Raw genomic sequence first — 26917 nt, forward strand, 5'->3', positions numbered from 1 at the left:
AGTTTATATGTACCTTTGACATTGTTATCGTACTTTTCAACTGGGATAATATTTTGACAATGCACAGTTTCTTTATGTGGCTAGTATTCATACATGTTATAGGGCTGAATGGTTTAGGAGAAAACACATCGCCTTTCTTTGGTAGAAGTATTGTTCAACCTTGAATCCATTGGAGAATTGAGTGAAATAATGGCGGTGTTACACAAGGAGATAGTGTTCAATACTTCTTTGAAATGCCATCAATCCCTGGCGCTCTATTAGAATTGGAATTAAGCTTGCCAGGCAGTCAGGTGTATTGATTGAAGCACGACATTGGAGTGGTAAAATACTTAAAAGTCTGAGTGAAATACGTCACCAATACTAATAATATTGAAGACCCGCAAAAGACATAACTAAAAGTAATTTTGGTGCTTGAATTTCTATTCCGCAGACAGGAGACTGAAAGAGGTGAATGGTTTGATGACTAAATAATTAAAGGCGTTACTATTGACTACTGCTAAAATGCAAGAAATAATTGGCCTTACTATCTCGACTGGATAGGGTCGTCAAGTATCCATCGACTACATAATGTTAGTTACTAGACCGCCTGGCGAGTCTCGATTATCAATAGACTGACTGACTGAGTTTGGAATATTCCAGCAACATCACGGCGGGGGACACCAGAAATGGGCTTCAAATGTGCCCATGTGGGGATTCGAAAGAGTTTGACGACAACGAAACTACCCATCCCCGATTATCAATAGACAACCAGGTGGAATATAAACAGGTGAAATAAAAGAGTTTAAAACAAAACTACCCATCCCCTCGTAAATAAAACTACTAAACAAAACCAAACACAAAACCGTCAATTGTTTTGAACCGCCATAGAAGCTAGGTTGCAAACAGAAACAGGCGCAGTTCAAGAAAAGATCATATTTAGAGGAAATTAACGTGTTTCGTGTATTGTTTTGGTTAGTATTACTAATCAAACATAGACTTTCAACGTAGATATCCCGAAATGTGCATCTTGAATCATTATTGCCATTTTATGTAAATCTATAAATCTCAGTGTTTGCCAAATACTATTTAGACCGTTACTAAGTTTTTGAATTATCCATCGCCCGACAACTGATATTTTACTTAGATACCGTTCATTATATATGGCTTTTGTTTTGGGTGTGTGTATGATGACGATTTTAAGTGGGGGTCACCAATTTTGTTTTGGGAGGTAGGGGAGGTCATCAATTTTGTACACATGCACTAGGGGTTGGTCATTGACATGTACATGACATGCAGGGTGATCATTTACTCTGTTCATAAATTGTAAGTGTGTGTGGTGTGTGTGTGTGACAACCGTGTGTGCGTGTGCGTGCGTGCGTGCGTGCGTGCGTGCATGTGTGTGAGAGATGTGAGAGAGTGAGAGAGAGAGTGAGAGAGAGACAGATCCTCATTGTACATGCTTCTTATTTATCGCCCGACAACTGATTACAGATTTTTCTATTGTTATTGCAGGGGAAAGCGGGTCCCTGCGGAGAACGCCCATGTGGCTCCAGTGGGATCTGCCTCCACACCAGGGGAGCCACCTCCTACATCTGCTTGCCAGGTAAACCCCCGCTGTATACTTACTGTTGTATGTATGTATACTCCGTGTTGAAGGTGTATTCAGTGTTGGAGGTATATTCAGTGTTGGAGGTATGTTTAGTGTTGGAGGTATATTCAGTGTTGGAGGTATATTCAGTGTTGGAGGAGGTATACTCGGTGTTAGAGGTATATTCAGTGTTGGAGGTATACTCAGTGTTGGAGGTATATTCAGTGTTGGAGGTATACTCAGTGTTGGAGGTATATTCAGTGTTGGAGGTATATTCAGTGTTGGAGGTATACTCAGTGTTGGAGGTATATTCAGTGTTGGAGGTATACTCAGTGTTGGAGGTATATTCAGTGTTGAAGGTATATTCAGTGTTGGAGGTATATTCAGTGTTGGAGGTATACTCAGTGTTGGAGGTATATTCAATCAGTCAGTCCAGTATGGGTCCTTATAATAAATAATGTGTGTGTGTGTGTGTGTGTGTGTGTGTGTGTTTTATGTATATTCAGTCAGTGCTTTATGTATCTTCATTCAGTGCTTTATGTATATTCATTCAGTGATTTATGTATATTCAGTCAGTGGTTTATGTATATTCAGTCAGTGGCTTATGCTTATTCAGTCAGTGCTTTATGTATATTCAGTCAGTGTTAAATGTATATTCAGTCAGTGGTTTATGTATATTCAGTCAGTGGCTTATGCTTATTCAGTCAGTGCTTTATGTATATTCAGTCAGTGTTAAATGTATTTTCAGTCAGTGGTTTATGTATATTCAGTCAGTGGTTTATGTATATTCAGTCAGTGTTAAATGTATATTCAGTCAGTGTTTAATGTATATTCAGTCAGTGTTAAATGTATATTCAGTCAGTGCTTTATGTATATTCAGTCAGTGTTAAATGTATATTCAGTCAGTACTTTAATGTATATTCAGTCAGTGTTTAATGTATATTCATTCAGTGCTTTATGTATATTCAGTCAGTGCTTTATGTATATTCAGTCAGTGCTTTATGTATATTCAGTCAGTGCTTTATGTATATTCAGTCAGTGTTAAATGTATATTCAGTCAGTACTTTAACGTATATTCAGTCAGTGTTTAATGTATATTCATTCAGTGCTTTATGTATATTCAGTCGGTGCTTTATGTATATTCAGTCAGTGCTTTATGTATATTCAGTCAGTGCTTTATGTATATTCATTCAGTGCTTTATGTATATTCAGTCAGTGTTTTATGTATATTCATTCAGTGATTTATGTATATTCAGTCAGTGGTTTATGTATATTCAGTCAGCCCAGTGTGTTGCTTCCTTGCAATAAGCAAATCTCTTTTGAAATAACTGCTTTAGTTCCGTCATTAACGTGTCCTCCTAAATGTTAGACGCCCCAAAAGTTAGACGCGTTAAAACAACAAAGGTTATGGTTGGTTGCACTGAGGTTCACTACACTGTTACCTTCGTTTATTAATGGACTAGTCCAAATGTTCTAATCCGAATATAAAGAGAAGAGATTATGGATAATGACAATGACTTTATTTTACATAAAACAAAATATGTTAATTCAACAAGATAATTTAAATGATTAATGGATGACTTTGTAATGACTTTATTTGGCATAAAATCAAAATAAGTTAATTAACAAGATAATTTAAATGGTCAATACAATCATTCAAGATTTAAGTTTTCACATCTTTCACATCATTCACGATACAGGCAAGAATGTCAACCAAGTCTGAGCAAATGCCCAACTGCATCGAGGAACTCCATGTCTGTCATCCCTCCTGCACGCAGTCTCTTTTTCAGACGCATCAGCCTGTTCTCAGTTTCCTAGTCTGTCTCACAATCCCTGAACCACATTATTTTCCCTACTGCCTAGCCCTCTCTGCAATGCTAAAGCCCTAAATAAAGCAAGTCTATATTTCCCCAGGTTCTGGTCTCCCTGGGGGTCCTTTTCAATTTAAATGAGCTTGTTTGTTACTATTGAACTCATATATATTCAGAGACTAAGCTGTAGACCCTCTTCCGCTTTGGGGAGCAGCACCAACGTTGGAGTTTGGCTCTCTCTGCCATCTCAATCTTCTTGATGATCTCTACAAATCCGTAGATGTTAGGTTTCGAAAACCCCTTTTGAAAATGACTTAAGACCACATTGAAAAAAAAATTGCGTTGGCGCAGCCAAGGGGGTTCAGGGGTTTTAACACCACCACCACACACACCCACCCCTTTCCAAATTCCTGGATCCGCCCATGATACATTATTTATTCAGCTAATTACATAGGTCATTTTGGTGGAAGAGTTCAAGTACACACATATACTGAGTTACATATCTGAGTTATATATACCATATACACTACATAGTAAGTGAATTAAAAGTTATAGTGCTGTATAATATTTTGAACTATGGGCAGCACAAGCAACACGGACTTTGTAAACACTGTGATGGGTCCGCCGTTGACAGCTCATTTAAATAATAAAACATTGACAGCTTTATAACAAAACTCATTTGGACTTTGTACTTAAAGGTGTATTAATTCAGGACTTAATATCGTCACTATATGGCTGGAATAATGACGATGTGACGTAAAACCAACTCAACTCAACTCAACTCATGTAACTCACCGCTCCAGTACATTGTTCCAATGGCTGGATACACAATTGGAATAATTTGACATCAAAAGAATAATACTGAGCCAAAATAACAGATAACTGATAAATAATAAATATGTTCGTTATGGTGTTGGTTATGTCTAGTAACGGAATGAGCTGCCGCAGAGAATCAAGTTATATAAAACTTGACTTACATTGAGTATATATGTAGAGATGATAATCACTGGAAGCGGTTTCTTTTAGAAATGAATTGGTGTAATGAGTTGAGACTGTCACTATTTGTTGAGTTATTCGATGCGCCGTTACCGTATAAAGTTGTTCTAACGTCGTATCCTTGAATATAAATATACACCGTAGTTCTTCAGTTTTGATAGTTCCTAAACGTAAAAAGGTAATGAATAACGACTTCGTTATAACAGGGTGACCTGGTAAAATGATTGAGAATATCTTTGCGTTCTACAGCTAATAATTTGAATGGAAGTTGGAGGGATTATGTCCAATTTTCAAAACAAACAACCTGTACTGTAAGTTTACAAAGTTTTAATCCGAGTACAGGAGTTTTCTCCAAATATCAAAACAAACAATGAATGATCACAAGATCCCCGATGCACTTGGCTTCTAATCATTATGGGTAGGTTCTGGGAGTCTCCCTTATTTCAAATAGTAGACAAACTGGGAGTAATCCCCTATACAGGTACAGTGCATAATTAAGTGTAGCGGTGCTCCATTATATGTTTATGTTCATGAGTAGTCAAACTGGGAGTAGTCATACTGGGAGTAGTCATACTGGGAGTAGTCATACTGGGAGTAGTCATACTGGGAGTAGTCAAACTGGGAGTAGTCATACTGGGAGAAGTCAAACTGGAGTAGTCAAACTGGGAGTAGTCATACTGGGAGTAGTCATACTGGGAGTAGTCAAACTGGGAGTAGTCATACTGGGAGAAGTCAAACTGGAGTAGTCAAACTTGGAGTAGTCATACTGGGAGTAGTCATACTGGGAGTAGTCAAACTGGGAGTAGTCATACTGGGAGTAGTCATACTGGGAGAAGTCAAACTGGGAGTAGTCATACTGGGAGTAGTCAAACTTGGAGAAGTCAAACTGGGAGTAGTCATACTGGGAGTAGTCAAACTTGGAGTAGTCATACTGGGAGTAGTCAAACTGGGAGTAGTCATACTGGGAGTAGTCAAACTGGGAGTAGTCAAACTGGGAGTAGTCATACTGGGAGTAGTCAAACTGGGAGTAGTCAAACTGGGAGTAGTCATACTGGGAGTAGTCAAACTGGGAGTAGTCATACTGGGAGTAGTCAAACTGGGAGTAGTCATACTGGGAGTAGTCATACTGGGAGTAGTCATACTGGGAGTAGTCATACTGGGAGTAGTCAAACCGGAGTAGTCAAACTGGGAGTAGTCAAACTGGGAGTAGTCATACTGGGAGTAGTCATACTGGGAGTAGTCATACTGGGAGTAGTCAAACTGGGAGTAGTCATACTGGGAGTAGTCAAACTGGGAGTAGTCATACTGGGAGTAGTCAAACTGGAGTAGTCAAACTGGGAGTAGTCATACTGGGAGTAGTCATACTGGGAGTAGTCAAACTGGGAGTAGTCATACTGGGAGTAGTCATACTGGGAGTAGTCATACTGGGAGTAGTCATACTGGGAGTAGTCATACTGGGAGTAGTCATACTGGGAGTAGTCAAACTGGGAGTAGTCATACTGGGAGTAGTCAAACTGGGAGTAGTCAAACTGGAGTAGTCAAACTGGGAGTAGTCATACTGGGAGTAGTCATACTGGGAGTAGTCAAACTGGGAGTAGTCATACTGGGAGTAGTCATACTGGGAGTAGTCATACTGGGAGTAGTCATACTGGGAGTAGTCAAACTGGGAGTAGTCATACTGGGAGTAGTCAAACTGGGAGTAGTCATACTGGGAGTAGTCATACTGGGAGTAGTCATACTGGGAGTAGTCAAACTGGGAGTAGTCAAACTGGGAGTAGTCATACTGGGAGTAGTCATACTGGGAGTAGTCATACTGGGAGTAGTCAAACTGGGAGTAGTCATACTGGGAGTAGTCAAACTGGGAGTAGTCATACAGGGAGTAGTCATACTGGGAGTAGTCAAACTGGGAGTAGTCATACTGGGAGTAGTCATACTGGGAGTAGTCATACTGGGAGTAGTCAAACTGGAGTAGTCAAACTGGGAGTAGTCATACTGGGAAGATAACCTTTTGGGACGTCTAACTTTTGGGAGTAAACCGTCATTATAATTATGAAGAAAATTGCATTGTCATTGCAGCGGATGGGATAAGTGGTGCATCGACCACCACTACATCAACGACCACTACAGCTACAACCACAACGGCTAGCAGTAGTGCTGCTACAACCGCGTCCTCTACAAGCACTAGCTCATCCACTACAACAACCTCTGCTACGACGACAACACCTAGTACAACAACGACTACGTCAACCACATCATCAACCACAACAACGACGACTACAACATCACCTTCAACGACAATAGGTTTGTTATAACCACAACGTTCTTGATACACAAGAACTCAGCGAATGATATGAGTTTCTAAAATGGCATTGTGTATTTAGTCCCCTCCCCCCTCTAAGATTACGATGACCGCACGTATCCACGTCACAGAGCCTGGCCACCAAATCCACTTTAGTCAACATTTACGTTGATTGATTGATTGAGTTTAGTTTTACGCCGCACTCAGCAATATTCCAGCTATATGACAGCGGTCTGTAAATAATCGAATCTGGACTGGACAATCCAGCAATAAACAACATGAGCATCGATCTACGCAACTGGGATACGATGACATGTGTCAAGTCAGCGAGCCTGACCACCTGATCCCGTTAGTCGCCTCTGACGACAAGCATGGGTTGCTGTCCAAAGATCAATTCAAACCCAGATCTTCACGGGTCGTCAATATTTACGACCAGTACAGGTTATGTAAATACATCAATCCCGGCCTCCAAAGGTTCTGTACACGTAGTTTGTGCAACAATGATAGAAACGAAAGAAAACCTTGTATGCTGTATTTTTTAAAAAAAATAAGTTATAATTAAATAAAAAATATAAAGATGTGTTGCTCATCCTTACTATATAAAATAATTTGTGTGATGGACAAATCATTATATGAGTTCTCTGTACACGAACAATGTGCGGAGTTGATGACCGCATGTCTTTTGCCCGTTGTTCGAGACATATTGCAGTTTGTGCGATGTACGCCAGCCGCTCGTATGATTTGTTCCCCTTGAACTGGGGCGGTGGGGTAGCCTCGCCTCGTGGTTAAAGCGTTCGCTCTTCACGCTGAAGACCAAGGTTCGATCCCCACATGGGTACAATGTGTGAAGCCCGTTTCTGGTGTCTCCCGTCGTGATTTTGCTGGAATATTGCCAAAAGCGGCGTAAAAAAAACTAAACTCACTCACTTACTCACTACCCCTGTATCAGGCCGCGGGTTAACTAGTACCTGCATCTATATTAACTGTTTATATTCACGGGAACGTAATGTGACAGTGGGTGAGTGAGTGAGTATGGTTTTACGCCGCTTTTGGCAATATTCCAGCTATATCACGGCGGGGACACCAGAAATGGGCTTCACACATTGTACCCATGTGGAGAATCGAACCAGGTCCCTCGGCGTGACGAGCGGACGCTTTTAACCACTGGGCTACCCCGCCGGCCGGAAATGTTATAGTGTTTATACCCTTATTAAAATGCCTCTCGTAATCCACCTTTTATTCCATTCAGGTCGCATGACGTTGGGGATGTCGTGCAATACCACCGCAGACTGCATCCTCACCAACGCCGAGTGTGACAATGGGGGATGTCGATGTGTGATGGGCTACCACTTCTCAAACACGAAACAAACATGCACCAAGTGTGAGTATGAGAAACGCAATTAGATGAACCAAAAGAGTATAACAGCTGAACGCCAGATACTAACCAGCGTAAATGGTGTATATAAATGGTGGTGAAATATATATAAATCATGTGCTAAAGCCCACGTCCATTGATCAAACACGCAAATAGTGTTTCAGTGTAAATAACAGAAAAATTATCACTGAACCTGAGAAACCAGTGGAAACCAAACATTCGACAGACATGCCCCCAATGTGAGTTGAGGTGAAATTGGGTTTAACGTCGTGCTTTGAGAATATTTCGCTCATATGACGACGTGCATGCGTGTGTATGTGTATGTGCGGCTGCTTGTACTAGCCCAGACTTAAGCTGGTTTTATAGTGCTAGCCCACTGAGATACCATGCCGCAGTGAAGCATGAATACCCCACTCAGACACATTATACTGACTCCAACCGACCAGTCCTTGTTGTACCCATTAATGCCGAGCGTGAGGCAGGGACCAACAAGTACCATATTTTAACGTCTTTTGGTATGACGCTGCTCCCAATGTGAATGACATGAAAACCATTACTAAATCAACTGAAAGCAGTTCTCAACCATTCGACACGTATCAAACATGTTGCTATGGTGATATTCAGTGAATTAAAACCATTACTACGCCAACCGAAACCACTTCTAAACCATTCGACAAGCATGCTGCCAGCGTAAATGACATAAAACTCATCATTTAACGAACTGAAACCACTTCTCAAACGTTCGACAAATGCGTCCCCAGTGTAAATAACATGAAAGTCATCACTGAACCAATCGAAACCAAAATTCAAACACGCACCAGACATGTTGCTATGGTGATATTCAATGAATTCTCAGTGTAGTTTCAACAACATGACATTGTTTCCATACCTTTCGTACTTTTGGAACAAACCACAGATGACAGGCAAAATGTACCTCGGATTTGTTTATTTTATGTTTTAATTCACATGAGAAGCACTGAAAACACTCTATGAACGCATAATCACACATTTGTGACAGTAAGATACATTTTTATGATAATGACTAAAATTGTTTATATTTCCAGCGTGCGACGAACTGGGTTCCGACTTTGTACTGTATCCTAAAACTGGCATCATGGGTTACAACGACGAATCTTACGACGTGTCCACCATCGACGCATGTAAACAAAAGTGCCTCAACAGTTCAAGTATGATCTGTAAAACGTTCGAGATTGTAGTTTCTTCTCCGTATAAGTGCCGACTCTCCACCGTCTACTGGTACGACGTGAGCAGCAGCGAGAGACTCAGCATTGACAGCGTCGACCTCTATTCTCGACAGTGCCAGTGATACATTGGCCAGTAGGAAACTCGCTCATGAGAACTTTTCACTATAACCGACATGGTAATTATTGTAACATATGTTATATTTGGGATTACACTTTCTTAGTAAAGTACAGATTCTAGTACTTTTTCCAGCCAAAAAGTACTAGAATCTGTACTTTACTAAGAAAGTGTAATCCCAAATATAACATATGTTACATTTGACCACTTTCTAAAATGGCATTGTTTATTTCATGGTAATTATTGTGTCTTACTTCTCAGGCTTTCAAGGCGTGTGCGTGCGTGCGTGCGTGCACGAGCGATAATAATAATAATATAATAATAAATGGATATTTCTTATGCGCCATAGTCCATCCAGAGCATGCTCAAAGCGCTACATATAAAAAGAGTCACTAGAGTTCAAGAGGAAGATATGACAATTCGTCAAAATGACCATGAGAATATTTCGCAGTTATAGGTTGTAGACTTTTTTGAAGAGGAAGGTTTTGAGTCCCGGTTTGAATGCTTCTAAGGATGAAGCATTTTTTTATGGGAGTACGAAGACTGTTCCATAGGGTTGGTGCTGCAAATTTGAATGACCTATGACCAAAGTGTTTGAGACGAACTTGGGGAACTGAGAGAAGATGTTGATTCTGAGAGCGGAGAGAACGGGCAGGCATATATGTTGACAACATCTCAGAGAGGTATGGAGGAGCTAGGCCGTGTTTGCAGCGGAAAACAAGAGTTGCGCCGAAAAAGACTCTCTTTCACATTTCGATAGATGCCATAGTTATAATATGTCTGGCTTCTCAGGCATTCAAGGTGTGTGTGTGGGGTGGGGTGCGTGCGTGAATGCGTGCGTGAGGCCACAGTTGTATTATGTCTGGCTTCTCAGGCCTTGAAGGTGTGTGTGTGTGGTGGTGGGGTGGGGGTGGTGGTGTGGGGGTTTGGTGCGTGCGTGCGTGCGTTCTCGTGTGTGCGATAGAGGTCATAGTTATTCCATTCATTACAGGTTGGACTATTTCCATAAGGACAGTGTAAGTCGGGTTTGACGCCTCTGTTAGAAATACCCAAGGAATACAATCTGTGAAGCCCATTTCTTGTGTCCTCCGCCGTAATATTGCTGGGATGTTGCTAATGTAAAACTAAACTCACTCACTCATTCTTACAGTGTCAGGTACCTCTAAATACTGTCTGATCAAAGAGGACTGATTATGAATGAAACTCCACTTGCTTCTTCAAGTATTGTGTAATTTTTCAACCAAAACGTCCGATCAATGACTCGTGTCATCTGTTCACGATGGGATTGATGGAGTAGCCTAGTGGTTAAAGCGTTTGCTCGTCACCCGGGTTCGATTCCCCACATGGGTACTATGTGTGAAGCCCATTGCTGGTGTCCCCCGGCGTACTATTGCTGGAATATTGCTAAAAGCGGCGCAAAATCATTACTCACTCACTCACTCTGTTCACAATGACACATAACAAATCAACAAACTCACGAAAGTGAAAGCAGCCTCTCGCATGGGATACCGAGAGTCTATTCTTTCTGGGGTGCATAGTACGCTAGTTTTATCTGGGCATACTTAGGATGCACAATCGAACATTCCCTTTCTACCAGGACTTTAAAGAAGGTCATACCCCTTTTGTTTGATTATGCTTAAAACTCCCATGCCTAAATAATGTAAAATGTTGATGGTAAACCAACCAAACATATAAAGGCGGTGTAAAACTAAACTCATTCACTCACTACCCGTGAATCAGGCGGCATAAAACTGAGCTCACTCACTCACTGATGACAACCATTTACGGCTGACCTATGAACTTTCATCCGACCTATCAATCGCTTATCAGATAGGTAAAGTGGCACATGGGTCTTATAATCATTCCACCGCCTCCTAGGTGTAGTGGTTAGAGCGTCCGTCCGGAGTACGGAAGGTCGCGGGTTCGATCCCCGACCGCGTCAAACCCAAAGACGTTAAAATATGGTACTTGTTGGTCCCTGCCTGGCGCTCGGCATTAATGGGTGCAACAAGGACTGATCGGCTCAGAGTCAGTATAATGTGTCTGAGTGTGGTATTCATGCTTCACTGCGGCATGGTATCTCAGTGGGCAAGCACTATAAAACCAGCTTCTGTCTGGGCTAGTACGGCCGCACATACACATACACACGCATGCACGTCGTCATATGAGCGAAATATTCTCAAGCACGACGTTAAACCCAATTTCACCTCACCTCACCTTATAATCATTCAACCGAGAAATTGTCAACACGAATTATTCCGAACGATATATTTGGGTTGTACGGATGATTCCGTCAAAATCTTTGTCTGTATCTCTCTTGTGGGGAATTGAACCCTGACCTTCGTGAGACTGAGCGAACGCTTTAACCACTAGGCTACCCTGCTGCAATGCCTTGACATTTCAGCAAGCGCAAGGTAGAAATCTTATTAATGCACTGGCATCCTTGAAATGTTTTCCATATTGATATACTAGTTGTAAAATCAGCCATACACGAAGTACTTAGTCCATTACATCGATGGTTTCTTTTAACACATATTTCAAGCCGTTTTGCCCGATGAACACGTCATTGATGTTCTAACGGGCAAGTATTTTATCCTTATGTCTAACGTAATTGTTAACGTTCGTATGGAAACGTTACAAGTATGTGAATAAATAAGTTTTCATCCTTACCAACTTCTTACTATCTAACCCAACAGAATGGTAAATCTCTTCTTTTTAACGATTATCTAAATCACTTTATCAAAACAAAACAGCAAATATTTGACTTCCGGGTTATTGATTAATTTCTTAAATGACTTGTTTACCACTGAATATCATATCTGGCCTTCCTCTAACAATTCTTGCTCTTTAAGTTTCGTAAGTACAATAAGCAATCGATGATTTTTATGAATATGATTAAACTTCCTGAGCGTAACACTACAAAGGTTTCGTCATCGATTTATATAACATTTGTTTACCGTACCTAGGTCTGAAAAATTATCTTATGCATCAAAGCAAAAATGTACGGAGTCACCGTTAACTTATCGTTCCATCATCATTTGAAAAAGAGAACTGGATCTGGTGGAAAATCGAAAAATCGACCCTATACTGTTCATTAGTATGAATGTACATGCTGAAGGATCATAATAATAAGCATAGTCCAGCTATGTTGTTGGCTCAATCAAGACACAGCTATTTATAACAGCCTGTGGACACGTGGGGTGATTGTATAACACATTGTTTTTCAGATTTTGTCTACCACTGTCTGTGACAGTTCAGTTTTGTACATGTGTTTAACACGTTCCTATTATGTAGTCAGTTGTTCAGTTAAATGTTCACCTTAAATAATTTAATGCATAAAGTTTGGTCGAAAATTTGTCACAATGATGATGGGGGGACACTGGGTTCCAACAGTGTAAATACACCAGCATGTGAGCAAAACATATAAAAGTGGAACTAGTGGACGGATATTGCAGTCGACCGAATACTTGTTTTCTTCTAAATTGTGTATGTGTGTTTGTAAATTGTGTTTGTAATATATCTCTTTGTCTGATGGACATAAAGCTTTATGCCTAATTGTATTGGGAAATTAATGCAATTGTAAATTTGTCCGCAATTGTTCGTCACACGATTTTGCATTTTATATGTATTTTACACATTTCCATTATGGTGTTGGTTGTCCAGTTTTGTTTTTTAACAAAACTCAGTAATTCATAAAACATGAAATTTGTCACAAAAAGAGACAATAAGAGGGAAACACTGACACGGAATTAACGTACTGAATACTCGTTGGCCAACAACTCGCCTGCGCTAGGTAACTCCCATTCTCTTCCCACAGAGGTTACTTGTCATATCTTCCTACGAACCTCTGTTCTAATACGGCCCTTTCATGGTGCGAGTGTTCAGGATTCGTGATTGGTTGCAATCAGATGTAGTTGTGCAATCAGCGACGTTGTTTCAAAAGTGATCATTCGCAAGGCCTCGGTAATTAATTGCCGCTAGGGGATTTTACGAGAATCGTAGGAAGATATGACAAGTAACCTCTGTGGGAAGAGAATGGGTAACTCCCAGCGAAACTTTTTATTTCTGAACGGGCCTGTGTAACTTTTTTGTCTTTGTGACTTTTTAAAGTTAAGCTCTGACTACATTTGGTCTGCCTTATCTTCAAATTCCTGATAAAATGTTCGTTTTTCAGTATTTTTAAATTCAGTATTTATAAGATGTAATCGCATGCTACAGATATTGCATTAAACTGTTGATTAAATATTTTGAGAGAAAACAATGTTTTAGGTTTTTTATGTCGTGAAACTGTTGCTGCAGTCTCTGTTATAATCTATACATAGATATTCCTATCGAATTGCATAACGATTTATGTTTACGTGAGGTTTACTTTAGAAGTGCACTTACAGAATGGCTTGTGAATTCATGTTTCAGAATCATAATCTGCTATTATCTTTACTTCGGTGAAAATAATCATCTCGTTGATCAGTGAAAATTAAATCAATTTGTTTGTACAGTATCAGTAACGATGGTATCACTACGGGATGAACTATGACAGTCACGGAACACGTGCCATTGTATCCTGGAGATTCTCAGTGAGATACGGGGCGGTGGGAGAGCCTAGTGGTTAAGGCGTTCGCTCGTCACGCCGAAGACCCGGGTTCGATTCCCCACATGGGTACAATGTGTTAAGCCCATTTCTGGTGTCCCCCGCCGTGATATTGCTGGAATATTGCTAAAAGCGGCGTAAAACCAAACTCACTCACTCACTCAGTGAGATACATTACCACAAACAAACTGTTTACAGTAGAACTCGGGGAAGTCTTATACACGGTGGGATATACACGTTTGGACCAAAACATTATTGCATTCTTCTTCTGGAAAAAAATAAAGTCGGGTCCATATTTTCATACACAAACTCCTTGAAGAAGAATGTCCAGGTTAATTTCTCTTTCGGAATTAACAGAGTCGAAATATTTTTCTGACTTCCTGTCTCAGAGTCACGTGCAACTACAATGTCGTGACGTCATTATAATGGTTTGATCTGTAGGAAGTTGTCGATAGGAACCCTATGAAAGGTAATATTGACAAGATTGGCACCTTCATGACAGGTCCTCTTTTTTATGCTACGAAGTGGGTCAAAGAACAATGATATAGCGAAAGAGTGAATGAGTTAATTTAGGTTTACGCCGTTTCAGCAATATCAAGGCGGGGGACACCAGAAATGGGCTTTCATTTCTACCCATGCGGGTAATCGAACCCGGGTCTTCGACATGGCGAACGAATGCTTTAACCACTAGGCTACGCCACCGCCCCTACAGCGAAAAGGGTTTTCTTCATCACTAAAGGGTACAAGCTATGATACGACCCCAATACCAGATCGTACGGTCCACCCGCCCTTTATAAGACATGACCAGTCACTAATGGCAGTGTTTAACTTTGTTTTTAGTTTGACATACGCATATCTGTAGAGCATCTTCCTTCAATACAGTATTCCTACGACAGTTTATCGTTTGGGAACGTAACAAAATCTCTTTTTTACAGTACCGTTGTGAAATTAGGATGACACACGCCCTCGATTGTTTGTTGTTTAACGCCGCACTCGGCAATATTCCAGCTATATGGTGTCAATCTGAAAATAATTGCGTCTGGACCAGACAGTGCAGTGATCAACACCATGAGTATCGATCTACCAATTATGATACGATGACCAGTGTCAACCAAGTCAGCGAGCCTGACCACCCGATCCCGACAGCCGCCTCTTACGTCAAGCATGGGTTACTAATGATCAACCCGTGAAGATCCGGGGTAGAATAGGTCTTCAGCAACCCATGCTTGCCCTAAAAGGCGACTTTGCTTGTCGTAAGAGGCGACTAACGGGATCGGGTGGTCAGGTTCGCTGACTTGGTTGACACATGTCATCGGTTCCCAATTGCGCAGATCGATGCTCATGCTGTTGATCACTGTTATTTACAGACCGCCGCCATATAGCTGGAATATTGCTGAGTGCGGCGTAAAACTAAACTCACTCACTCACTCACTCACCAATGATCAATTCCTAAAACGGATCTTCACGGGTCTCACACTTTAGAAGTGAGTGAGTTTAGTTTTACGCCGCATTTTAGCAATATTCCTGACATATCACGGCGGGGGGACAACAAAAAATGCTTTAACCACTAGGCTGCCTCACCGCCCCTCACGCTTTAGAAACCCCAGTGCATTACTGAAGTCGTCAGCACTGTACGTGCCGTGCAGTTCTCGCGCCATTTCGCCTGTACAGTAATGCTGAACACACGACTCAGGCTCCCACCGGAAGTGACTGGTAGTCATTCAGAAGTCCCTTGTCGAGGTTCGGGATACTCGAGAGACTAACAGTAAATAACCATGTCTGCCGCCTCACCTTAAATGTACCAGAGAACACGAGTTCACGTGAAACACGATTCGGGGAATATCTTTTTTTCCAGAACATGAACATTCGGATTTGCTGTACGTGTGTTTACCGAGATGTGCTTGGTATGTTTAGTATGTGCCAATATATGTGTGTATTGGCCGAGAGAATGTTCGTAATGATACGTAAGGGAAATTCGGTTCTACTCGGGTTATTCCGGTATCTACATAAACCTGGCAGTTGTGGAGTAGTAATATCACATGACTGCACATCGTATACCGATTCCTCCCCACATAAACTGAGGGAAACATATAAGGGAACACGGGGAAGTACAAGCGTTCCTTTATTCTTTTCCAGGTTTCTTCACAAGCTTTGTATTGCACTATGGGAGAATAAATAGAGGAACGCTGCGATGAAGTGGTGTTCCCTTATTTGTTTCACTCAGTATATGTCGTGCAACAAGAAGACGACTGATACAGAGGACACATTTTATTGTTATTGCATAATGTACAATGCAAATTGATATATGGAGTATTTCTTTGCGGGGAGGTGGTGTAGCTAAATTGTAAACGCGTTTGCTCGTCCGGTTGGTCCGGGTTCGATTCCTCACATGAAGGTAATTCCTTGTGTCCTTCGCTGCGTTTTGGTGGAATGTTGTTTAAAGTGGCGTAAAACACGACTCACTCGCTCACATATTTCTGTATGACGGTGAGTGTCGCCAGGTGGCGTTATTCAAGGTCAAGGGAACCATTTTCAGAATGGATTCCTCCCAAAGATGTCCGAGAAGACATTTTGGAATGGTAGGTTGGTTGGTAGGGTGGTTGGTTAACGCCGCACTCAGCAATGTTACAGCTATATGGCGGCGGTGTGTAAATAATTGAATTTGGACTAGACAATCCAATGATCGACATCATGAGCATCATTCTATGCAATTGGGAAACTGCATAACATGATTATTTGCATAATGTTTCAAAGAGCAACCATATGTTCATATAACTATTGAATTTCTAATATCTTCTTTGTCGAGCATAATACATAATTTGTATTCCTAATATATGATATTACTGATAGGGAAACACACGAGGTTAATAATCTCTTTATCATATAATGTCATTCTTAAAATTACTCTAAAAAAGAAGCAAATCGTACGTGAATTTATTTGAAGAGAATCGAACATTCGCGTAAGAATACTTAGACCAAGGTGAAGGTCGTTCATGACGGCAACATGTTGTGACTAGTCGCTAATACAGTGCAAACAACTCATGCTTAAAATAAGATCTTTCTTTCTAAAAGGAACAACAAAATCAGGCAGTATTTTCCTGCCAGTGTTTCTATTTTCATTGCGGGTAATCACCTCATCAATATCAGTTTCTGATACCTGACGGAATCGATTCGTCGTCTGTATTGTGATCGATAGATCGAAATCCTTGGCTGGTACCTTTCTTAGACGATTGCAGGGGCGGATACAGCTTTTTGAGAGGGGGGGGTGCACACTATTGAGAAAAGGGAGGGTGCACACTTCATTTTCAACCGAGTTTCAATGGTCATTTAATAAACTTTCAGGACAAAAAGGTTGGGGTGGTGGTGCGCACCTCTGCACACACACACACACACACACACACACACACACACACACACACACACACACACACACACACACACACACACACACACACACACAAACACACACACACACACACACACACACACACACACACACACACACACACACACTAACACTACTCTGGATCCGCCTATGGATTGCCTTTCAGTCGTGCCTCAGAATCACCTATTTTGAGAATGGGGGCAGCCATGTTTGTTTACAAACTATGTAAACTCGCGACGACGTCATCAATGAAATATTAAAAACGTTTTGGGATTCGCATGGCGGGTATGGAGTTTTGTGAAAGTAGTGTGTGGATTGACGTAATTTGCATAGTTATCAGATTTGTATACCAAGTTTATCAGATTGCTTTATTGCACCGATAACAATCTCCATTAGATGATAAACATGTATACGTTCTGTTGTCTCCAACAGTGAAGTGAAAGGGAAGTAACTCACTGCAGTGTCGTGTGCTAGAATTGTTTCAGCAAACCGAACGATTCACTATCCGAACATTTTGGATGAAAAACGGCACTGTTCGGATTATCGCGGCCTGACTGTATCTATTGACAAGAAAACAGCGTTTGCATGGCGGAATTCTATTCAGGAGAGACATGCATGGGCACATGGTGTTTTGTCTGGGCGCATCTGGCATAATTTGTTAAGATGCGTGCTCACGGTGCCACTTGTTGCAATAACCTGTATTGTCGACAATAAAAGTCGTTAAGATCTTGGTTTGTGGGTAGTTTTAAAGTCACATAGAAGTCGTTTCTCGCGAGATTATCACGCAAGACTCAGTAACAACGATTCATTATGGGAAGAAGAGAAGCTGGTGTTAATGTATTTGTCAGCAAGGAATAATGGCCTAAATCGGCGTGGATTCCCAGACGAAACACGGCTGTAATTCGCTGTTTTGAGAGCTAGAGCAGGGCGATTCCAGGTCTTCGAAGAGTTGTCTCCGTATGGAAAAGACACATTTTTAACCGTTTAGTTTCTAGTGTTGGGAATTGGTTGAAATCTCACAATTGATGATTGCTTCATTACCAACGAACAATCATCGACAAAAATTGGTTAGCGTCATTTTCAGATTTTCCTATCCAGGTTGTTATTGCAGATATGTATAACATGATGCAACTTGCTACTTTAAAGTGATGACTAATATATCATGAACATAAACTTCCCGGAGTCTTCAAGAAATATTCAGTCTTTGTTTTTCAGTTAGTGAAGTGAGTTTTCTAAGAATTAAACACGTTTTCAGGCCCTGACAACCTCAACGATATGTTCCATTGTCAAGTATTTCAAAGACTAAAACAGTAGTTCCAAAATCGTTTATGTTCGATTATGAGAAATGTGATCGTTTGCTTGGTCGTTTGGTCACTGCGACCAATCTTCGATTATTTAAATTAATCGGAACACCACTATTAGTTTCTTCTCTGTGAGACCACAAGACACACAAAGGGACGTCACTTCCAGGTGCACATCGATCTAAGCGGTTTGATTGGTGGAATGCTTGCGACTCGTAGTACTCAAGTCCTATGTCTCACAAATCGGCTGCATCTTGTTGTATGTGATTTAAATGAGGTGAAGTGAAATGGGGTTTAACGTCGCTTAAGAATATTTCGCTCATATGACGACGTGCATGCGTGTGTATGTGTGGCTGCATGTACTAGCCCAGACTTAAGCTGGTTTTATAGTGCTAGCCCACTGAGATACCATGCCACAGTGAAGCATGAATACCCCACTCAGACACATTATACTGACTCCGAGCCGACCAGTCCTTGTACTCAAATTAATGCCGAGCGCCAGGCAGGGACCAACAAGTACCATATTTTGGTATGAGGCGGTCGGGGATCGAACCCGCGACCTTCAGTTCTCCGTATGCGATCTAAAACCGTTACGATAAGGGTGTTCTGGCGTTGCATGCTACAGGTTGGCACCGTGAGAACGTACCTTTACTGGGAGAGGAACATCCCAAACCAATGAAACACAGCGTATGGTCGGGATAAAAGCTTTTTTTTAAGGTACTAAATTTCACTTGTCCTGTGTCGCTCATCAAGAGAGTGATGCAAACAGATCTGTCGAGTAAGCTCACCTTGATAAACCGAAACAATGTTGTATCACAGTGCTGAACATACTATAAATGGCGACAGTCGTTGTGAAGCGACTACCAGTTTCGGGGTAATGCAAGGAGGCTGTGTCTAATGGTGTTTATACTTTCTCACATATACAGTGACATTAGTATGAATGAATACAAGTCTTACTTGATCTTTTTGACAGTCTATTCCTCGCAATTTCGAATGTCCAGATATCTCGAAGTTATATACGGCCACGCTTAGTTCGAGTCACCGTGTACCCACAACACCATGTTCGAGGTTTCAATAATCATTTGGTTCTCGACATCAGTATATATGAAATCTAAACTAACATGTTTGGGGAGATCAAACCCTTGCCGCTCAGTTGGGACCATGGATCATATCGTAAATGATGGTAAATTCGAGACAATTGGGTTGCCAGAGGCGAAAAGGTAACAACATTTGAACAGTAATATTTATCACGTAATTAAACATTTTCATTTCTAACATACCACAAACTGGAGATATTTAACTGTGTATAAGAAAGAAATATTGAATGAGTGTTTGACAATATGGTGTTTACTATGTTTTAAGGTATGGTGATTTTCCGAGCGCTTCAACTACTGCTGAGTTCGCACTGTGAGAAATGTATACGGGAGAAAAACGAAATAATTAACCTATCTATGTCACTGTATATATGGTGTAATAACAGCAGCAATTATGATTATCATAAACATAAAGTAAAACTAGGTAGCACAATTAATTCCTACTATATATCTTCCAACAGGTTTGCGATTCTGAACTGCAAAGCCAACACTTGCATGTCCTTGAGTAATGATCGCAATAAAATATAGTGCAATCACCGGTTCATCAGTTAAATGTACTGCATACAGATGAATACTTTAAAACAAGTTGAACTAAAATATGAAGTCTGAGAAGCACGCAAACCCAAGGTAATTGGACATTGTCCGGCGTCAATAAGTTTCAGCTACACTTCCACACACCAGTCACATATTGTTTTGTTCACTGTATGTCAAGGACGCTGAACGTCGTTCAAGGTCGTCATTAGTCCATCACGACGTTCTCTAGTCTACGCAGCACAGGCCATCCAGGACACCTCAACCCTGTATAGCCTCGTGTTGTACCAGCCATCACACGCCAGGGTGAAGCCCTTGGAGTTGAGACCCATGACCCGCACCCTGGCCCTGGTGTTGAAGCGGTAGTTGACGTCAAGTTGCGCCATGCCGTAAGAAATTTCAGGACGTCGGGAAAACGGCTCTGCGAACTTGACGACGTGTGTCTGAGGCCATTTTCCGTAGGAGAATGGGTAGTTCATGAACAGCCATCGCCCGGATTCACCTGGAAGAAGAGAGGTTTGATTACAAGTGAGTGAGTTTAGTTTTACGCCGCTTTTAACAATATTCCAGCAATATCACTGCGGGGTTTCATACATTGTACCCATGTGGAGAATCGAACCAGGGTATTCGGCGTGACGAGCGAACGCTTTAACCACTAGGCTACCCAACCACCCCTTTGATTACAAAGTGGGCGAAGGTCCCCATAGGAACATATAAGGGGCTGGTTTTAACGTCGCGTTCAAGGTCATTGCACGGACGTAGCGACGTGCATACAGATTTGTGCGGCTACTTGTACAAATACAGACTGTAGCCAGTTGCATAGCAACAGCCCACGGAGCCCACTGATACTGAGCCTCAGGTTTAATACCGGTACCCCACTCAGATACAGTATACTGACCCCGAGCCCACCGGTCCTTGTTGTATCTCCTAAGATCGAGAGCCAGACAATGTAATAACAAGCATCATCATTTATCGTCCTTTGGTATGACACTTCCGGGCATCGACCCTATTGTACTCACTTCAGACGCGCTATTTTCCTTTGAGACGTATCGGGCGAATCAGGTGGTCAGGCTTGCTGACTTAGTTGACATATGTCATCGAATCCCATTTGCGTAAATCTATGCTCATGATGTTGATCACTGGATTGTCGGGTCAAAACTCGATTATTTGCAGATCGCCGCCATATAGCTCGAATATTGCTGAGTACGGCGTTGAACAAAAACAAAAAAATATTTATAAGGCAGAAAGCTCGATCATGGACAAGCATAGCGGCTTGACTGTGGACCGAGCTGTAGGCTGAGAGCTTTAAACCCGAATGCGGGCCATACAAAACAGTGATCGATGCCATGAGCACGCAGTCATCTAAGTCGGGCTACTTTATTAACTTAGTCACCTCTGACAAGCATCAATTTTTTATTCTAACCCGGAATCCCCAGTACACTTATCAGACGAAAAACATAATGACCAAACTAGATCCTTGTGATCAACGCACATGACAAAATATTGTTAATTATTTATTTGTATATTGCAGTTGAACACCTTAACGCCAATCGTTCGTTATACGGTAACGGCATACTTACATCTTTTCCCTTGGAGTCTTGTAAATCTTGTCTTCAAAGCTGAAACACAAAGGGGAATTCCTAGTTAAATTTACACGCATTTGTATCAGATTAAGCACCTGTGCTTTTCTAACATTTCTAAGTGCTCGTTCTATTTTCTCTCACATGAAAGTCCACGTGCGTTTAACCACGTCTATCTGGACGCCAATGATAAACACGAATCGCTTGCTTTTATTTGAGGTTTGCTTGTTGGCGCAGAACATTCCACTTAAAAGTCACACAGGTAGATCTGACTGAAGATATTAGTGGGCTTTGTGGTGGTATTTAAAGAACATCTCTGATCAATCCCTGAAACGTGAACAGTTCTGTTTGGAATCCTAGAAGGACAGTGTCTCGTTGTTGCATGGGGCGACAGAACGACAACGCGACATATATTGACCTTGAAAACTATCGCTATGTCGCATTGTCGTTTTTTGGTTGAATAAAAAAGTATTATTCAAAGCACGACAATCCGACAAATGGCCAAAATATCGCGTTGTCGCATTGTTTGGTTAATTTTGGTTAATTTTGCCAGTTTTTCGTGCTTTTTGTAAGTGCGACAACGCGTCCCGTCTAGGATTCCATAGTTCTGTGAGGTGAGGTGAGGTGAGGTGAGGTGAGGTGAGGTGAGGGGAAATTATCTGTAACGTCGTGCTTAAGAATATTTCGCTTATATGACGACGTGCATGCGTGTGTATGTGTATGTGTGGCTGCTTGTACTAGCCCAGACTGAAGCTGGTTTTATAGTGCTAGCCCACTGAGATACCATGCCGCAGTGAAGCATGACCAGTCCTTGTTGTACCCATTAATGCCGAGCGCCAGGCAGGGACCAACAAGTACCATATTTTAACGTCTTTTGGTATGACGCGGTCGGGGATCGAACCCGCGACCTTCCGCTCTCCGGGCGGACGCTCTAACCACTACACCACGGAGGCGGTCCCATAGTTCTGTGACACGTATAGACCTCAGTAGACTGAGCAGGGTTTAATGACACTCGAACGAGAGGTACAGCATTGGGCTAGCCCAGTGGTTAAACGTTTGCCTGTTTCGCCGAAGGACCAGGTTCGAATAGTCCACTGTGTGAAGTTCATCATGGGTGCCCTTGCTGTACGCGTTAATATTGCTTGAAACGACGTAAACCACTACTCACTCACTCACTGATGTTTTGATTGATGTTGACAACATAGATCAAGTTTGAGCAAGCATCTGACGTTGTCAGTATCACAGCCTATGAAGGTGAGGTGAGGTGAGATTGGGTTTAACGTCGTGCTTAAGAATATTTCGCTCATATGACGACGTGCATGTGTGTGTATGTGTATGTGTGGCTGCTTGTACTAGCCCAGACTGAAGCTGGTTTTATAGTGCTAGCCCACTGAGATACCATGCCGCAGTGAAGCATGAATACCCCACTCAGACAAATTATACTGACTCCGAGCCGACCAGTCCTTGACCATTAATGCCGAGCGCCAGGCAGGGTCCAACAAGTACCATATTTTATCGTCCCTATGAAGGTGGATCAATGGCATCACTTCCAGACTTTTCATAGCAACTAATGACGACAGGGTGTTCGTAGGTTTTTTCCATCCACTACAGTTTGCAGAGTTTCCATTTGAATATTTTCAACTTCGATACTTTCTTGTCTGAGTGAGTGAGTTTAGTTTTACGCCGCACTCTGCAATATTCAAGTTATACGGCGGCGGTCTGTAAATAATCGAGTCTGGACCAGATATTCCAGTGATCAACAGCATGAGCATCGATCTACGCAATTGTGAAACGATGACATGTGTCAACCAAGTCAGCGAGCCTGACCACCCGATCCCGCTTTCTGGTTTGAGATTAATATGGCTAATGTATTAGCTGAGTTGTGCTGAAAAAAATGCATCTTGTTTTCCGCTATAGTGTAAAGGTCTATGGCGTTACTGGGGCGGCTTTCCACCTGTATCCAACTGACACGCTGTGATACAACTGAAATACCTTCCAAAAACAAGTCACGTCCTCACAGCACACATCCGGGTACTTACAGTGGAACTGTTTTTGGAGTTTGTTGACATCCTTCCCTACGGTGTAGCTCCGCTGCAGACGCCGGGCCGTCTCCTTCATCGTCTTGTTCCAGTTCTCCTGGAGGTCCCCGACGTCGCTCTTCAGCGTCTTCACGTCTCCCGTCAACCCCGTCAGCTTCTGTCGCGTCTGCTTCTGCACCTTCATGGCAACCAGTACTGACCGGTTCAGACTGGATAGCTCGTGAAAACTTCTATGGAAGGCTGAAAGCACAAAACGTAATTCGAGATATTTATAAGTCGAAAATATAGGTACGTCTGTGACCACTGTGACTAAGATAAATATTATGACAAACAAGAGTCATCAGAAGATGACATATCCCCCCGGCCCCCACATCTTTGAAAGAACAAATCATCTGACAGTTACTTAAAGTCCAGTTTGATTTTAGACTAAGTGCAAATCGTTCCATGGAAATCATGGAAAAAATAAATGACAAATATCTGCAAATAGCAAAAGGCACCACTTCAAGATCTGCCTCACATATCTGCCAAGTTTTACTGAAAGATATTAAGAAGTTTTTGAGTTGTGCTCCGGAAACGAAACCTACACCGCCCTTTTGAGACTAAGTCTGAATCGTTTCCACGGTAACCAAGAAAAATAAAAATGCCAAAAATCTGCAAATAGCAAAAGGCACCACCTTAGGTTATGCTTGATATATCTACCAAGTCTTGTTGAAAAATATTGAACGGTTCTTGAGTTATGCTCAGGAAACGAAGCCCACCCTCGATTTTGGGACTAAGTCCGAATCGTTTCCATGGAAACCGGGGAAAATAAAAATGCCAAAAATCTGCAAATAGCAAAAGGTACCACTTAAGGTTCTGTTTGACATGTCTACCAATTTTTGTTGAAAAATATCGAACGGTCTTTGAGTTATGCTCCGGAAACAAAATAATTACGGACGGACGGACGGACGGACGAGGCGACGACTATATCCCACCGCATTACATGCCGGTGGGATAAAAACGATGATAATATACACATGTTGGGGAAACACATTGGAAAGTAAATAAATATGGGCACAGGCACCATTCATTCGCGATCGTTCGTTCATTCATTCGGCCGGGGGACGAGCCCTGAAGACAATAATTACGTCATTGTTAATACTGATCACTTGCCAGATGCTCAAGGGTCATTTCGGTATACTGGCACGTATCAACGGTCTCTGATACTTTCAAATACATACTATATTAAATAAACAAAGTAGTCCAATAAGTGCTCGTACTCTCTGCTCAGTCGTGCATGTGACATTCGTTACGAAGTCTAGATGTAGACAGAAAATTGTCAGGCCATTACTAGTAATACATACATACATACAAATACTTGTATAGCGCCAATATCCGTAAACCGCTCGAAGGCGCTTTGGCTCTAAGATGGTATTGATATCACATAGAGTTCAAATGCTTCAATGAAGAGACAAGTCTTTAGATTTGATTTAAAAACAGCTAAATCTGGTTGTGTTCTGAGGTGAGATGGGAGATTGTTCCGGAGATGAGGGCCAGCCATCTTTAGTGACCTGTCACCATATGGTTTTGTCCTAGTCACAGGAATTGTCAAAAGACACTGGTCATTTGATTGGAGGGAACGTGCAGGCGTATAACGGTGGAACAGATCACAGAGGTACTGAGGAGCTAGACCATGGATACTTTTGACACATAGGAGTAGAGTTTTATATTTTATGCGGTAGTGGACGGGAAGCCAATGAAGTGAGTGAAGAACGGGAGTAATGTGGTCCGATTTCTTTGACTGAGAGATCACTCTGGCCGCAGTATTCTGTACCTTCTGAAGTTTGTGTATAAGATGATTTGGGAGACTCAAAAGACGAGCATTACAGTAGTCGAGACGAGATGTTACATATGCCTGAATAAGAGATACTGTAGTCTTGACGTCCAGGTATCGTCGAATCATGCCGATGTTGCGAATGTGGTAGTACGCCCTTCTACAGATGTCACTGATGTGTGGCTCCATGGATAGTGAGGAATCAAAAATAACTCCCAAATTATGCACCTCAAGCTTTGGCTGAATCTCACACTGACCGATGCTGAATTTAGGAAGAGAGATACTGGTTTGGAGACACTTAGGCTGGAAAACTATAAGTTCTGTTTCATCATCATTCAGTTTGAGGTAGTGTGACGACATCCAGTTTTTTATGCAGCTGACACACTCTTCAATGGTGAGAAATGAAGACACAGCTGATGAGGAAAGTAAGGGTTTGAAATGTGTAAATCTGAGTGTCGTCAGCATATATATGCAGTCCAAGGTTGAAGGATCTGACGATATCACCTAGAGGAGATGTGTAAATGGTGAAGAGTACAGGTCCAAGAACCGATCCTTGGGGCACGCCATAAGCAAGATTCTTAGGACTGGAGATGTGACCATCAATGATCACCGATTGATAACTACCTGATATGTAGGATTCAAACCACTGAAGAGCAGTTCCTCTAATACCCATCCTGGTCTCAGGTGTGGGCATCAGAATAGTATGGTCGATAGTATCGAAGGCACTACTCAGATCGAGTAGAACCAATACTGCAGCACCATCTTTGTCAACAGCTCTCAGGATGTCACTGTGCACTTTAACGAATGCGGTTTTCGTGGAGTGGAAATTCCGGTATGCTGATTGCATAACTTCGAAACACCCATTTAAGGTCATGTGTCCCTTGGGTCATGTTGTGACCACATATTCAATCAACTTTGAGGTGACAGACCGATAATTTTTTAAGAGCTCTTGATCTAAACTTTTCTTCTTCAGGAGTGAACTCCAATTTTCAACGTATCCGGCATCACACCCTCCTGAAGAGATTTATTGACAACAGAGGTCAATAGAGGAGCAAAGGTATCCAGAGAGGTTTTAAGAAGCCATGTAGTGATTTTAGTTACTCAGTTACCCAGCAATATTCCAGCTATATGGCGGAAGAAGCTATGTAGCTATAGGGTCAAGAATACATGACTTTGTCGGTGACTTAGAAACAAGTTTCACAATCTCTGCTTCTGTTG

General features: G+C 41.8%; 1 protein-coding gene and 1 long non-coding RNA gene across 2 annotated transcripts in view; one reads left to right on the forward strand and one right to left on the reverse strand.

The window, feature by feature from the left end:
* Window positions 1–1155: 1155 nt before the first annotated feature.
* LOC124259078 lies at window positions 1156–12636 on the forward strand. Its single transcript, XR_006893751.1, has 3 exons — window positions 1156–1245; window positions 8531–8540; window positions 12627–12636. It is a non-coding gene; the product is annotated as an uncharacterized LOC124259078 (long non-coding RNA).
* A 7235-nt stretch (window positions 12637–19871) lies between these two features.
* The window catches only part of LOC124259112, a 29562-nt gene continuing 22516 nt past the window's right edge, over window positions 19872–26917 (reverse strand). The window contains exons 4-6 of the mRNA XM_046693205.1: window positions 23887–24126; window positions 21848–21886; window positions 19872–20769 (exon numbers count right to left, since the gene is read on the reverse strand). Coding sequence (XP_046549161.1) covers window positions 20501–20769; window positions 21848–21886; window positions 23887–24126 — 548 coding nt within the window. The 3' untranslated portion in view covers window positions 19872–20500. The remainder of the gene's footprint in view (window positions 20770–21847; window positions 21887–23886; window positions 24127–26917) is intronic.

This window comes from Haliotis rubra, unplaced genomic scaffold, assembly GCF_003918875.1.
Source record: "Haliotis rubra isolate DU_JTF1 unplaced genomic scaffold, ASM391887v1 Scf71, whole genome shotgun sequence".
In the NCBI taxonomy this organism is placed as follows: domain Eukaryota; kingdom Metazoa; phylum Mollusca; class Gastropoda; order Lepetellida; family Haliotidae; genus Haliotis; species Haliotis rubra.